Source organism: Phalacrocorax aristotelis, chromosome 24 (genome assembly GCF_949628215.1).
Source record: "Phalacrocorax aristotelis chromosome 24, bGulAri2.1, whole genome shotgun sequence".
NCBI classification, from domain to species: Eukaryota; Metazoa; Chordata; class Aves; order Suliformes; family Phalacrocoracidae; genus Phalacrocorax; species Phalacrocorax aristotelis.
In genome coordinates, this window is record NC_134299.1 from 6,279,428 (window position 1) to 6,295,893 (window position 16,466).

The 16,466-nt window shown below is 45.5% G+C and overlaps 1 protein-coding gene across 7 annotated transcripts in view; it reads left to right on the forward strand.

Moving 5' to 3' along the window:
- AAK1 (AP2 associated kinase 1) overlaps positions 1–15,333 on the forward strand; it is an 86,292-nt gene extending 70,959 nt beyond the window's left edge. For 4 of the 7 annotated variants that reach the window (XM_075074472.1, XM_075074475.1, XM_075074474.1 and 1 more), the window contains one exon: positions 8,989–15,333. In XM_075074472.1, coding sequence (XP_074930573.1) covers positions 8,989–10,148 — 1,160 coding nt within the window. In that variant the 3' untranslated portion in view covers positions 10,149–15,333. Of the gene's footprint in view, positions 1–592; positions 2,646–8,988 lie in introns of those variants that run through there. The other 3 variants (XR_012657361.1, XM_075074477.1, XM_075074478.1) reach the window with 1 other exon arrangement.
- Positions 15,334–16,466: the final 1,133 nt, after the last annotated feature.

The following is a 16,466-nucleotide window of genomic DNA, read 5'->3' on the forward strand; positions in this document are numbered from 1 at the left end:
CTGACAGTCGTTAGAAAAAGTTCTCAGATATTGGAAACTCTGCCCCTGCTGAAAGTCAGAGAAGATTTCTACCAAAGTTGGGCCAAGATAGGCTACCTTGAATGAAGAGGAGCATCTTCCCTTCAGTATCAAAGCACCAGTTATAGAAAGCTGCTTGATAGCTCAACTCTCCCTGAAGTAGTTGGCAACTCAAAGGTGCTCTTAAAACAGCACTAATGTTCAAGATTTGAAACTTTAAACAGTCCTTTCTATAGGTTGTGGGAGTTCTTGTAATTGCTTTATAGCAGTTTAGAAAGGACAGAATTCTGCGGCTTGGATGTAAAGCCTGGGGAAAAGCAATGGTTTGTGGAGGCTTGGCTGTGGTGAGGTTTTTCCATGCAAGTCTAGTGAGCTAGGTTTGGGGGGGTGGGGAGAGGGTGGAAGAGCAAGCAGGGGAATGTTGTTGCTATCGTGATGCAGGTAATGAGAAGAGCTTGAGCAAATTCTGTGTTTTGCTTTGACTTTTTTTCTTGCTTGCTTGCTCTTGAACATCTGAAACTGTCGTGTGTGTGTGTCCTGTTCAATACTGAATTCCTATCTCTCACACTTTCAGGTGGGCATTCTAGAAACAACAGTGGAAGCTCTGAGTCCAGTCTTCCCAACATAGCCAGGTCTTTACTGCTGGTGGATCAGCTCATAGACCTGTAGCAGTGACACAGTAGCAGACGCAGTTTCTGTAACGTACCTAATCCTCTGCTTTCATTTCCAGAAGAGTTACCTTCAGCTGTGGTTCTTTTGGGCTTTTTTTTTTCCCCTCCTTAATTAAAAGAAAAACAAATCTGCCAACAGGAGACAGTCACCCACCTTTCTCCCTGTCTTCCCATGCCCTGGGAAAGATTCTGTCTCGGTTCTCCAGGTAGTCCTCTCTAATGCTGGTAAAAACCCGTTATGGTTCCTTCTGCACCTGTCTTTGCTAGCCTGTGTCTAAAGGGAGCACCATCCTTAGCCGCCCTGCTGAGATGTACACATAGCACCATGGAAAGCCTAACTGTAAATGAATTAGATAATCGTAGCTGACGTATGATCCCTGTGTACAACAGACTCCTTTCTCCTTAGAGTAGTGTGTGAACAACTGTGTTTCAATCCTTGCGTTTGTGTTTTTGGGTTTGGTTTTTCTTTTGTTCCTGTTTTCTGATGAATGGGCAGGAGGGAAGGGGACAGGTGAGATCGGTAGGGACGTCCCTCTCCTGCAGAATACAGGTTAGGAGAGCTGATGTTTCTAAATTGCCAGTATATGCTTCAGAGGAGGTGAAAGCACAGAGTTCCTCTGAAGTAGTCTTGCCTAGTACCTCTGGTCATGGTGCATATGAAGAGAGTTTTCCGGACTGCCCCCAGCTAATGGTTTGCTGTTTAACAATCCTGCTTGTGAATGAACTGTGCTTCCTTGGGGGAGGGGAAAAAAAGAAAAAAAAAAACAAACCAGATTGTTAAAGCTGCAAAAATGACCCTAAGTGAAACATAACAAGGATTTGAACCAAATACATGTGAGTATGGCTGTGACTAGCATTTTGTTGACCTTTTTTGGATGAAAAGGGCATTGTGGCAGCAGCAGATGTATTTTCTGTGACTTCTTTTCTGTGTTTGACTGGGAAAAAAAAATCCCCAACCTACTGTAAATGGTGTACGAAACAAATTGTCCTACGGTTGTTTGTCTATTTTTAATCCTGGTTTTAGTCAAGCATCTGGTATCTGTTCTGAGTTCCCCGTTTTCTCTTGTAACTGCGTATAGTGCAAACCAGTTCAGTATGGAACCATTTGTTTCAGTAGACAAAGATTACTGTGGACTTTATTCCACTCTTCAGTCTTTGTGGAACAAGCATGCACTTGGTTCAGATGGTTTGAAGTAAGTGCTGCTACGCCTCGATGGGTTTTACCTTTTCTTTTCCCCTTCACATGCTTAGTTTGTCAACTAGCTGGATACGCTAAACTTGTTTTCATTGGCTTATGGTCATGAAGTCCGGAATTTTTATCTTGTATTTGAAAGCTCTTTCTGAACAGAAGGACTCTTCCTCTGTAGTGGAATAATTAATAGCTTACTGCTAACCTTGTGTATGTGTATGTAGCTGTATTAGTAAAAGTGCAGTTTCCCATGTGCGAAAGTATGAACGACTGAAATATGTATGTATTGACCTCTTGCTAAGAAGGAAAGAAATCAAAGTTCGTGACAACTCCTTTCCTATCTCCAGTCTCTCCGCTATTCCCCCACCCCGACACTTAGTTTAACAAATTCTGTAAATAGAACTACCATCGATTGTGTCTGCTCTACATTACTCTTCTTTTAAACCCTACACTTAATAATAAAAGTATTGCTTAAGTGTGTTGTATCATTACATGTGTATACTGCACTTTCCAAGAGAAGCTTTACATGAGAACTATGGAAATGACCTTAGTAAAATTGTGGATAGAACTTTATTATTTTTTTGTTTTATATTCCTAAAGCACAGGCAAGCTGGACTGGAAAACATGAAGATGCTATAGATAGAAAGTTATTGTATAGTCAGATACTGAGATTATATGAAAAGAGAATGGATTTTAAAAAGTAACCATCTACTGTATATTAGAAACAAAGATTTCTGTGAATTAAAGTACTTTTAAAGAATGTTTAAGATTTTAAATCTAATGGCACTTGTTCAAGGGTTCTGGAAAAAATTATAAATGCACTGGGTTGTTAATAATGCTATTAAATAAGCAGATGTGAATGTTTATTTTATTGCTTTTTCAAGTAGCTATTCATGGATCTGGGTGGGAGATACGATACAATGGAAGCATACGTTATGGGAGATGCCCATTATCTAGACCTTCATCAGAAAATACTTGCCACTTGTTTTGCGGAATGAATGGAAAATGCGAGAGATGAAATGAGTGGATTAATTTTAAGCACTCCAAAAGATGTGACTGTCCTGCAGGCGTCAGGTTAGTGTTAGAGGCTGCTTAAAAGTCGAGGAGCTTGTGTGAAAGTTGGTCCTGTGAAGGAACAAATTGAACTTCTCTCCAGTGTTGGCATGGGGGATGTTTGGTACCCAGCATTCCCAAAATGGCGTAAGAATGATTCTCTCTTATAGCTATGGCTGGAGCCTTTTTTGAAGCCATGGGAGATGTTTCTGTCCCCTTTTAAGGGTTGTAGGGTCAGGTGTTGTTAAGTAACAGAATACAAACCTACAGTCAGCAAAATCACAGCGGAGTGATTCTCCTCCCTGCCCGGTATGTGCTGCTCATTCACGGCAAGATGACAGAGGAGCCTTTCTGCCCAAACAGGCTGGAGCGTGTAGTAGTGGTGCTTGGCATTAACTATTCTGATGGATCCTCCTGATAGGGTACTACACATGCAACTGAAGTCTGTGGAGCAGTCTCCTTTCAAGTCAAGGTTGTGCTTTGGATGCAAGGAGAAACTCTGGTTTCAGGGTAGCAAGATGTTCAAAGGAATAGTTAAACTTAGATGTTGGTTCTCTCTCACTCAGGGGCAGTTCAAAACGCAAGCTGCCTCAGCCTCTGGAAATCACCACAGTTCATCTTTCAAGGGGATGAGCACAGTGTCATACCCACAACTGGGAGATCAGCAAATTTGTGTTGCATCTGACAATATCCACTGTGTTGGGAGCATCTGTCCCAAAACCAGAAGGTGCTGCAGCCTCCTGAATGCTGGCTCTCCAAGTCTTGGGACTTGGCCAAGTATGAAGGACTTGGCTAGGGCTGCAGGCACTGTGCGACCTGCTGGAGAAGGCTGAGAGATGGGTGGAAGAATCTTAGCACTGGTGGCTTTTGACAGACCTTCTGCATCCTCTAACAGCCTGTTTACCATAAGCAAATGCCAGCTCGAGTGAATCGCTGTGTAGAGTAAAACAATTTTTAGAGGGAACTCCTTCTAAATGAACAGTGGTGGCATTCTTCAGCCTGAAAGCTCACAGGATATTGTCTCCAGTGACTTTCCATAACCATCTTATTTAAAAATCGATTAGAAAAAAAAAAAAAGGTTGTTACAATGAAAGTTCAGATGTGATTCAGACAAAAGACAGAGTGCAGCAAGTTTTGGGGTATCCAAGCAAACATAAACCGTGGAGCACGGGGGCCTCTGACTACGGAAAATGTCATCAAGCACATGGTGTGCTGCAGTAGCATCTGAAGTGTGTGCGTGTCTGTGTGGAGTAAATTATTTTCTTATTAGCCAGTACATTTTCTAGTTTAAGAACTCTCACAGGAATATGTCAGGGTTGGGGAGTGGCTGGCACGGATGTGGGGGAGGCGTGAATGCAACTGGGGGGAGTGCTCTGATGAATGAGGCTTATCAGTCAACTCAGGTACCAATAATCGGGTGAGATGAGTTCCCACAGCTTCTCTTTGCTGAGGTGTGTGGGTACTGCACATTAAAACTGCATCACTCCAGCAGGAAACACAGACTTGGAGAAAGAAAGAAAGCAAAAAAAAAAGGTTTTCTTTGTGCTTATTTTTTGTCTCTGTGTAGTCTATTTCTGTAACTGAAAGAAGCTGTGCTCTGGGGCCAGCCGTGCTTATTCACAGGAGCGTGGACTCCATGAACAGCATCAGATCTCATTGTTCCTTGGGAGGAAGGGGGCGTTGCTTGGCTGGGGTTGTTTTAAGGACATTACTGATGTGTGAGACTTGTGTTCCTGCCCTGCCCAGGAGGGAGTTTAACCCCTAGAAACTCACCTTATAATTTTCTTATACAGTCACAGACTGCATCTTAAAAATTACTTGTATATGTTAACGCTTGGTTTGTGCACAGTACAAATGAGGGGAAAACCAAATGATGCTGCTAGTCTCTAGTTGGTCAGTCTCGTTCGTGAACTGCTGGAATGTGGTGCGAGGGGTTGGTGCATTTAACGCTGCCCCGTCGCACTTCGACGGTGCAAATGATCATACGAGTGTGCCAAAACTAGAACATTAAATTCCTTATCTTGTGGACTTAAGAGCCCTGCATCTGCTCCCGGATCTGCCACTGTGCAGTGACTTTGGGCAGAAACGCTTAATTCTGCTCTCCAAATTGTTGTCTGGTGACATAGGAATGGTGATGCTGCCCTTTGGTGTTCTGCTTTGGTACCTCCTCACTGAAAGCACTCTGGGGGCATAGTTCTGCACTGTTCTTTAATGCTATTGCTTCGAGGACTCAGAATCCAAGGAAGAAATTCTGTCATTTCAGAAACCAATGAATGAGAAGTCTTCTGACCCTTTTTAAATGCCAAACTAGTAATCTTTCACACTCAAAATTGTGCTGATTTTTAGCTACCTCTTACTGTAAGTTGAGACTTTCCTGACTTTGGCTTGGTGAAATCAGGAGAGTTCTTTGGTGGAAGAGTAGCTTTAGACTCTAGGAATGCCTCTGTCTCCCCTGACTTTCTTTTGGGCTGTACTCCAGAAATGAGATCATTATCTTAGTGACTGCTTTGCCTCCTTGCAGCCCCCTGTACTAGGGACAGTAAATCTTTTATAGCTTTTCTGTCAGTTATTTCAGTACTTTGCCACGTCAGTGCACCACTTTCCTTAAAAGATGGGGGAACTCCGTGGGTCAGTGCTGTAACTCAGGGGTAAAGGGTCTTTTATTCACATTGCTGTATGAATGCACATAGGGTGTAGTCCTAGAGTACCAAGTGATAAGCATTTTTAATATTAAGGTTATCCCTGCAGACAGGGAGCCTGAGTGTAGTTTAGGAATTGTTTCTTTAGTACATATGTCTGACCCTGGAATAAAAAAATACATGAATGTTGTACAGGCATAGAGAGAAACCTTATCTATAAACTTGAGCTTCTGTAAAGATTTTATGCTGAAAAGCTTGCAGCTGTCACGAGTGTGCGTGTGTTAAAACCTGAGCATTAATTGAAAACATAAGGGATGCTTCCCCATGAAGTAATGCACAGATCTCGGGAGTCCGGAGGAGGAGGGGACAAATGAGGCAGCTGCCCATTGACAGTGTCCATCGTAGCACAGGCAGATGTTAGGAAATGCTGCCTCTGCAAAAGAGGCATCTCTTTTTTTTTTTTTTTTTTTTTTTTTGCATGAGGGGTTGTGGGTGCTTTGTGTGTTGATTCAAACAAACCATCTGCCTGGATCTTTTCAGGCCTCTTGCATAGTGTGCCCTTGGTGTGAATGGGAGCCAAGTCATCACAGAGAAGGGGCAGGGATTCAAACAAAAAGGCACTGTCTTAGTTTCATGATATTTGTCCTTCACCCTCATGCTGTTATGAGCTTGTGGAGTGACCCTTTCTCTCCTTTACTGTAACACGGAACAAAACTGCCATGCTTTTTCATGTGAAACAGTCCCTCAAGTGCTTCAGTCTCGCAGGTCTCTGATCACAGACCTGCCAAAGCATCCGTCGGCTCTGGCTAGCGTAAATTCTCTGTCATCCTAAATGTTATGCAGCATGCACCTCTGAAACAGTCGTCTGCAAAGCCCGTAGCTGTGGCTGCTTTGGGGAATGCAGCGACCTTGTCCTGTGAGCTCTAACCTGACCTTTACACAAAGGGGTTTGGGCTTTTTTGGTCTGACTGTGCATTTCAATGTCTATGCATAGCTCAGACCTTTAACATACGAGATTAACAACTGTGAGAGGAGATGTCTAAGCCACTGTCTAGTTCAACATGCACCCAGATATTAGCTAAAGTATAATATGCATGATGTCGTGTTCTAGTGATGCTGCCGTAGCTCCTTCTGGGACTGTCCCTTTGCTTTCTGCCGAAGGAAACAAACTGAGGGAACCCAAGAATGCAGGAAAGAAAAGGTGCCTGAGATCACTTACCATGGGATGGTGTCCGGAAGCTGGGTCTTCCTCCTTCAGCATCAGAAAAATAGAATGTGGGAGTGTAGATGGTGCTTTTCTCGTGTCAGTAAATCCCCAAACTTCTCAGGTAACCCCCTGCATTTTAATATTGCTGTGCCTGTTTTTGTTTTCAAATTGTGAGGGCCCTTCCTTCTTGCTGTGTTGCCTAAAAGCTTGGAGCAAAACCAGCTCCTAACTGAAGGCTGGAACAAGTTCTACCTAAGCATCGCCTTGTTTTTTTCCTCCCAGAGTAATCTATCACTCCTGTACCGGCCTTAGCAAGGGAGAAAACTGCTTCCAAGCATTCATTGCCCTTCTCCCTTATGATGGGCAGAGAGAGCAAGGAAGTATTGGAAAAAGTCATTTTTCCCAAAAATAGTGTTCTGCCTATCATACAGTGCCTCCGAGTTCAGAGACGCATGCTGCTCCTGTCCTAAGCAAGCGCGTTTATATCCTGTCAGCCCTTCTCTTGCTCTGTCCTAAATGGCATCGCTTAAACGAACACAGACGCCTACTAACACAAGTAACTCTCTAAAAAGAAAATTCTCATCAAATGACTTGTTTGCGCTGTTCTTGTGAAAAGTGGCTCACTGGTTTGCGTTGGCATAATGTTCACCGTGATAAATGCCTTTTTCCTTCCTTTGTTTTCCTGTACGCTGCATTTCAATGAGGACTGGGTAATTCAGAAGCATTTGCGTGATGTGGCAACTGGTCTTGCTCTGCTTCAGCCTGTATTCTCGAAATCCCTCATTAATACCTGGTAAATATAAAACCAGCCTCCTGGAAGAAAACAACGCTGTAGACGTACCGTTCATGCAATCTGAGATTAGCGTCTAAGGTTAAACCGTTGCTGACAACACAGGCTTCAGGAGAGATAGATAGTATTTTTGTAGAGTAACTTATAAAATGTTCACATATCTACACTGTCTTTATTTAGCAGTGTAATGTATCTAAGTGAATAGTTACCCAATAAATACCAATTTTGATGCCTAATGAATGACTGCTGTGTCTTTAATTGAGAGAAGCAACTGAGAACGGGTTAACTTGTTTATGTCTATGGACTTGATCAAGAAACGGTGCCCTGCAGGCTGCGATGGGTGTGCAAATGTGAACAATGAACCGGGGCAGAGCTTGGATGACGCTGTTTTGTCGCAGCAGGGTGGGTTGGTTAGTACCTCGCTTGTCCATTGCTCAGTGGATACCGAACAACCTCCTTACCCTCCTCGTTCTTCCTGCAATTCATACTGCTTAGTTTTTATGTGCCTTTTTCCTATCCTCTTGCTAACATGAGTCCAATGACATACTCCTAACCTGCCAATAGTTCTTTGAAGGTAAGATATCTTCTGTTCTGTCTGTGTGAGTCGTAAGGCAAAGCCAACCCCATCTTGGGCTCTTTTAATGGGAGAAGAGCAGAAGAGCAAGACTCTCCCCGCACTGTCTTATTACACTAACACAGAAGCAAGCCAGATCGTTATAGTTACATTAGGTACTTGATTTGAAGTTACGATATGGATTGTTTAAAATAATTTGTCTTGCAGTGGTTTAAAATAATGCTGCTACAGTTACCAGGATTCATTAAAAGCTATCGGCTGACCTTCATTCTTTGAAACCTGTATGTTATTTTAGCAGATTGTAGGGCGTCCCAGTGTATTTTACATGCCTGAGTGTAATGCCACGTATCCGTGGCATGGCTCACAGAAATAGAGGCTATGGCCAAGCTATATATCTGCTTGTAGGGCAGTCAATAAGCAACGGTGCAGAATGAAATGACAAAAATTGTCTGTTTGCTGGAGCCTCACTCCAGGTAGCAGTGTTACAAAGTGAAAACCTCTCTGATGGTGGTCGTCGTCGTGAAAACCTTGTGGAATGGTGCTGAGAGAGTGCTGGGTGTGCCCATTCATGTGTCAAACATCTTCCATCTCTTTCTGAAAACTGGTACTTGTGGTGTTCCCCAGCTGCGAGGCAGCATCGAGTTGTGTGTCAGTTTGTGTGCCGTAAACACTTTCCCTGGAATTTTTGTTTTCTTTTATTTGCCCTCCCTCTCCTTCCCATTTCCATGCGTGATGGTGGTTTAAATCTGAACGGCATGACATTTTTTGTGTAATAAGTACCTTTCATTCTTATTTATGACTAAGGAGATGGAGCTTGTTGAGTAACACTCTTCTCTTGTGTTTTTAGGTCTGCAGAGGGATCCGGCCGTATTCCCAGTTGTAGCTCTTCAGCTCTGTAAAGGACCTCCCGGTAGTGACGGACTTGCTTTGTACAAGGGCCAGTCTGAGATGCTGGAGGTGAAAACACAGCACAACTCAGAGTCAGACTACTTAACAAGAGATGGTCCTTCGAGCAACAGCTCCTTCTACAGCAGCGAAGGAGAGGGGACAGACCACGAAGGAGATATTTTGGATTGTAGCGGGTCCAGGCCTCTACTGATGGATTCGGAAGAGGAGGAGGAAACCTGCAAGTTGTGCGCAGGATTCCTGCAGTCTGCACCCAGGGAAAGACACGAGGCCTCCAAAGAAGATCCCCACTCCCAGTCTTCCCAGACTAGAGCAGGGAAGACGCTGTTCCCTGCCTTCCAGTCGCACGCCGGGGAGGTTTTTAACGAACCAGATGTTTTTGCCACGGCTCCTTTCCGAAGCTCGAGAAAAGTGCCTGATGAGGTGGATGTCTTTACCAGAGCTCCTTTTATCTCCAAGGGCAATGTGGCTCTTAGACATCCAGAAGAAGCCGATGTATTTCTGAGAGCCCCTTTCACTAAAAAGAAAAGCACGGAAGAGTTGACTTCCCATAGTACGTCTAAGGAACTGTTCACGCCACCCGTTTTCCTAAGTCAAGGAGGTGATGTCCAACAAAGAGCTAACCTGATGTTCCCCAGCCTGGATTCAGCAATGTGTGGGTCCACGGCCTCAGCGAGATCTCCATTTCCCTCTGCTGGGTTTACTCAGCCAAGCAATCTTCATCCCACTTCTGCAAGAGCTGTGGAGGCCCAGGAAAACACCCCTTCTAAGGGCACGCTGCAAGAGCAGGGTGGCGTGCCCAGTGAGAGAAACCAAGGAGGACACGTGCTGCCCCAGGAAGCTGTGCTGGGCTCTGTGGTTAACAAGCCTTTCCGTCCGCAATCCTTGTCAAAATATTCCCGTCACTACAGTCCAGAAGATGGGCAGGGTCTCGAAGCGAAGCCCATAGCTGCTTACAAAGTGGTTTCTCAGACCAACAGACAGGCGATAGCAGGATCTGTCTCTGTTGCCCCTCCGTCTTCCAGGACTACAGAGCTGCCCAGCGGGGATCCGTTTGCTTCAGCACCCTTTCCTTCCAAAGTGGGAAAGCAAAAGCCTTAATCTGCTGTGAGCTGGGACACGTGCTTCCTGTAGGACCGCCTCTCACAGGACCTTGAACCTCTTAGTTGAAATGAATGACATAGCAATATATATATATATATAAAAAATAATTATTATTTTTTGGTCAGAACTTTATTTGCAGTGATATAGTTGAACCATTTTAAGTTATGTTAGTTAGTCTGAACGCCTGGCTCTCAGGATCTCCATATCCTTTTCAGTTGCTTCTCTACCTTCATCCTCTCATTGTCTTTCCCCCCCCATTTATTTCTTAGATGCTTTTCCAAACCAGTAATATTCCGCGTTTTCTGGTCCTGGCTGGGGAAATGCATTATAAGATGAATGAAAAGGTTTATTAATTACAGAGCAAGTCAAGCGGGACTTGCTAGTGCTCTGGAAAGGAAATGATTTCACAGGTTAAAGGGTTATGGTGACTTCTTTCCTATCAGTGGGGACTTGTGGACAAGAGCAAGGTTGTGTATTCCAACTGCTTGGCAGTGGTGGCAAACCTGGCAGCCATGGCTCCAGAGCAATTCTGTTGTGTGCATTCGGAGGTTACGTGCACACCGAGCGAGAGCCGTGCAGGCGATGTCTGGTACCAGGTTTGTGCAGCGCGGAGGCGAGCAGAGCCGTGGTACCATGTGTGCAGCGCTTCTTTGCTCGCTGCGGTGGGTAACACATGGAAGTGCTTCTGCCCGGGTCCTGTGCTGGAGCCTGGAGGAGTCACTGGAAGGACTCACAGTGCCTTTAGTCGCTTGTCTTGCAAACCCTCAGATGCATAAACTTCAGCAAAGCAATCTGTCAGGCTGTTACTGTTGCTGTTGTTTGGAAAATCAAATCATCAGGCAAAGCTTTCGGTTTTACACGTGTATTTCCTGTCTGGTTTATGCCAAAGTGTAGGATGCAGAAATTTGCTTATGGTGTTGTGAAGGAGAGGGCCGTGCATTTTTACAGTATTAAAAATACGCCCTATGGAAGAATTTATTATGCAAACAACTTGATAGATGTCCTGATCTACATACCTCATTTGGTGTAATTCAGCGTTCGCTGCAATCCGGTTAGAGTGATTTATACTAGCGGAGACCTTGACTCTATACTTGTAAATTCTGTCTTTTATTTTTGTGTTGATCAAGGATGAACCGAATCCATTCACACTCCTTTGGTAACGTTTGCTCTACTTTTGAAATACTGTGCTTTCTACCATATTCCCAAAGAGAAGGACACCTTCTTATTGCTTTTTCAGTCATTGATGTAGTGAATCCTAACGTAGTGTCTGGAGGAAAAGTCACCCACGCTGGCAGCTGGGCAGAAACAAAGCCGACTTTGCTCCCTTCTCTTTTCAGTAATATAAGAAAGAGATAAGAGTGAAACCTCCCATCTTTAGTTTGCAAAATGCCTGGTTGCATAAATTGTCTTGGATCTGCTATTTCTGGCCCTCAAAGGCTACTTGAAGTGCAGACTGGCTTTCAAAACACCCGGTTACAGGGACTCTTTGGGCTCCCAGTTGATGAACCTTTGTGGTGCAGTGATCCTTCCCCCGACAGGTGTTGGTGCTGCAGAATGTCTCCCAAGAAAAAAAGTTGAGTGGTTTTATTTTTAAGGACTTGACATCTATGGAAAAAACCCCCATTGACTGTAGTAGCATCCAGCCAAGTCTCTTAAAAGCCTTGCGGTGGCCGTTTCCCAAGGGGGTTTGTTCATTATCATGTGAGCTGGAGCCTTGCAGTGAGGGTAAAGGACATACTTTGTATTTGAGGGTCTCCCATGAGTGGCTTTGAGGTCTTTGAGAGTTTGCAGGGGAACTGTTGGAGCAATGGATAGGTTGCTGAGATCAGGACCAGTCGTACGCAGAGCAGGTTCCTGCCCTGCCCACTTTCTGATGTGTTGGTACTTGGAGAGGAAGTCCTGCGGGTACTGTCGCTCTCAGAGGGGGAAGGATCAGCTCCTCTTCACTCACTGGAGTCACACCCGGGAGAGCTTCTGCAGCCTCAGACTTCAGTCTAGTTCTGCAGGGAAAAAGCCTGACACCACCTCCAGCACATAGCTTTGTCTGATGTCAAAATCATAAGCATTAAAAGAATGCAACAGGCTTATCAAAGATGCATGTGAAGACTGCTAAAACAAAGCAGAGCACTGCACAGTCTGGGGCTCACTCGCTGCTGAGGAGCGTAAGGGGAGGATGGATGGAAAACCCCTGAAGCTGGGAGCTAACTAGCGAAGCACCTGCAAATAGGAGTTACCGACTGTTCCATGTTTCCTTTCTCCTCCCCAAATTCAGTTCCCCTCTAACATAACTCCAGTTGCGAGAGATGAGCCAAATGTTCTGCTGGACGTGCTCAGCGTGGGATTGCTTGGAAGGCAGAGGGAGAAGCTTGGACTGAGGTCTTAAAGCCCTGGGGTGGGGAGGGAGAATACTGGAAAGCAAGGAGACTCTGTTGGCTTGCACAGCCCAGTTATTGGCAAATAGTGACTTGCTGAGCCCAGGTCAGGTTGAGTTGTGCAGAGCTGGGAACCTTCTGCCCTGCTCTGCTACACTCAGAGTTAAGTACCATGGGTGCAAACTGCTGGTTTAGGGTTTTTTCTGTCCTCTGTCACCACTTGAAAGCAGAAGTACTGTAAAGAAATTTCTGGGTTTCCCTTGAGATATTTCTTCAGCAAATCTGAGGCTGTTGTTTATTGTGGTTTTTTTTGTCATTGAGTTTTCTGTTTTAAATATATACCTGAAAGGCGGTTTTTGGTTTTGTTTTAAATAAATACCCCCCGCCCCACAGTCAGTTGTTGCGGGATTGGATCAGTGAGAGATGCCGAGAATGACTGCGACAGCAACCGGTGAATTCAAGGGATACCAAGGAGACTGAGCGTGAGGGCGCAGGTTTGTTTCGACACGCTGCCGGGAGGCTGAGTTTGGCCGTGGGCTGTTAAATTTGCTCGGGAAGCTGCTGGAAGGGAAGCCAGGCCTTGGTAGTGCAGGGATGAATCTGTGGAACAGGGGGACGCTTTGCTGGAGCGAGCAGGTACTGTGTATAAATAAGATGTGGGTTCAAGGTATTACCTCTGCTAACTGGATTCAGGTTCGCCTTCCTTTGATTAATTTTTACTTGAAAAATTGCTTTTGGATAATTCCGTGAAACTTCTTTCATACCACGTCCAGGTCTCACTCAGCTGATGCTGGAGAAGCTTTAGCCCGTTTCCCTTCACGCTCGGACTGGAGCCCTTTGCCTCTCGCGTGTGTGTTCGTGTCGGCGAGGCTCTGCGTCTCGTTCAGGCCTTGCTCTCCTGCACTGCCAGCCAAGGGAGAAAGGGAAAATGCATCGAGGCGCAGCAAGGTGTGCAGGCTTGTTTACAGCCCCCATTCGGGTTGGATCAGGCTGAATTTCCAGCTCGCGTTTTGGCAGCTTTTATGTTCTTCAAGCACTTTATGCGAAGAGCAAGCTAACCCTGCCCCAGAAGCTAACGATCCTGCCAGCGCACACCCAGTGCTGAAACGGTTTTAAATCTCTGTTGGGGGGGAGGCGGCTTGTTTTTGTCTCTGCATGTGACCTATAAAGTAATGGGACTTTTGGTTATGGTCAGAAAACTGAATTTCAGTGCCTGTTAGCCTGATATCCTTCTCATTTCCCGCCTGTATTCCTCCTAATCCTGCACTGCCAGTACTGCAGCTTCAGCGTGATGAATTGTAAGTGGAAATTTCATTTCCATAGTCTCTGAAGCTTACTGCTTTTAATGAACGCGGAAGAATAATGCTAATTGTTTTCTTTGCCACACAACCGGTGATATTAATGAAATAAGACCGGTACGGCCCCAATGCAACGTTTTGAAATCAGTTTTCTGAACAGAACCACTGGTTTAATCTGTTTTTTTTTAAAGCTGTAGTAAATTCTGTTAACTGCCCTGGCTCCTCGTGCACAGCCAGAGGGCTGCGGTTATCGCCGCAGTCCTGCGGCAATCTTAGATCTGTGCTGGGAAAGAGGCTGGTTCTTACCCAATGCCAACTTCAGCCTGAATGCACTTAAAGTCTCTCTTCAAAGTGATTAATCAGTTTCTGCATTAAAAGAAAAAAAAAAAAGGAAGAAAAAAGCAGTTGGCTTGGCTCTCGGTGCCTCACTGCCATGACGCTTGTACAGCGCACGTAACGGGGCCAGCCGCCGTGGTGTTAACCTGCACTTTCCTGCAGCCTCCTGCAGTGTTTTCGGGACTTTCCCCGTACCCCCCCTCCCTTCCTGCCAGCTCAGTACTACTCATACGTGATGTTAAGTTTACAGTCTCTTGAAGCCAGCGCACACTCAATCTGTAATGCACACTATGCACGGAGCACATAGGTGTTATTAAGCTTGCAACAGCGAACCTGTGTAAGCAGTCGTGACACATGGCACCTGAAGCATGTCTTCAGTGGGACTTAAGCAAGCCTGAGCAGGATCTGTTTAATCGCTGAACTTTCAATCACTCCAAAGTGGTAATCGGTTACTTTAACTCAGCTTCCACCAAAGACTCTTATGTTGGGGAGTTGAATTTCTGTGGTGGTTTTTTTTTTTCCTCGTGGTGTTAAATCAAGGCCTTTCAGTACACCAAAAGACTCCAAAGCATTTTTACAGTAGTACCTTGACAGTGAAATCTTGTTCCAGTTTTGAAACACATTCCTGAAACCTGATCAGCTGTATTAGTGTTTCTAAAAATAAGCCACGACCTGTAGTTTCCATTGTAGGTATGGTAAATACCGTCACGCTCAACTAGAAATACTCCCCTGTGAAGTTAGAGGGATAATGATGATCCACTGTTCCCCGATCCTTCCCCTCCAAAGGGAGAAATAACTGCTCGCAGGGATGGGGAGGGCAGGGTTCTTGCTCCGATGTAGGATGCAGCTGGTGGAGCATCACTGCACGCCAAGTGTGGCAGTGACAGAAGCTCTCTTGTTGCCGCACGGAGCGGGAAGCCGGAGCTGGAAGCGTCCGTGGTCTCCGCTAACTGTGACAAACAATCTGTGACTCGTGTCCCAAGAGTAGCGTTCCCTTCGCACCGCGCTGTCATTAAGGTAATTCTTAGTGGTCTTGGAAGTACCTCTGACTTGCAGATTTGATGGAGTCAAGTTTTGCACTCCGGGTGTGATCATCTGTTTCTGGTAATCATTATGAAGAAATGTTCGAGTTGTAAACTTATGTACATTTTATTAAAACTGTATCTGATTACAATACATCATCTCCACTGTGCATTCCTTCTCCTCTCCCCATGCAAACTGTTTTTGTTGGATACAAAGAATCTGGGTTTTAATGAGTGCTTCCTGTTAAGGTACTGAATTCTGTCTGTTCCTGCTGTTTTATCTGGCGGTTATAAAGTCAAACAGATCTTCCTGCTATAAGCTGAGGCTTTAAACAGTGGATATTCCGGTTTACTGGAGAGAAACCTTCACGTCTATGGCAATGCCAGCGCAGAGCTGTTGAGCCCTCCCTGCAAACACAGGAGCTGCTGCTGCAAGAGAGGAGGTGTGGAATGAACCCAGCCCCGACGAGGATCCGCCGTGCGTGAGCAAAACGGCCCGTGACCACCCACTGCCGTGCCGAGCTGTGCACGCGTGTGGAGGGAGGCAGGGGGGTCCAAGAATAGCTTCTGGCAAAGCTCAGGGAAAACGTGCTTTCTGTGAGCGCAGCTGCGTGCCAGGGTACAGTGAATCCAGTGAGGAATGACTGAAATGAAGGGCTGAAAGTTTATGTAAGAACTTTGTTGGATTTTTAGGTTGTATTAGTTAATTGTAAGAGAATAAGCAGCTATGAGCAGCCTAATGTAAGGGACTTCCTGGTCCAAAATCAGCTGGGCTGTGATCATACTAAGGGGGGGGAAAGGCAGCCATGGTGCAGGCACGAACCAGAACCTCTTCATTTTGCTGAAACTGCAAATGTGACTCCTTTCTCCCCAGGGAGACTCTTCCTCCACTTGATCCTTGTGCAACAGCCCTGAACGCCAGCAGCGGCCACCATCTGCAAAATAAAGAGCTTCCACCTCAAATATGGTGTGAGCAAAACAAGTGCACTACTTCTAACTTTTTGTGCAGCCACCATCTCTGGAAGGTTACTTGGCATTGGGCTAAATTTGTAGTTTCTTGATGATTTGGGAGACTTGGGCGGGGGGAAAAGGCGTTTTGTGTGTTAGTGGGCTCTGTGGTGAAGCCGGCTCGGGGGAGGGGGGGGAAGCCCTACGCATGGTGACCCACGCTGCGCCTTCCAGAGGGTGACACAGCGGTGCCAGCAGCTGGGACACAGCCCGCGGGGCCTCATCGCCCTGGAAGGGTAACAGTAAAGCACCCGTTTAGGTGAGACGCGCAACCCTTGG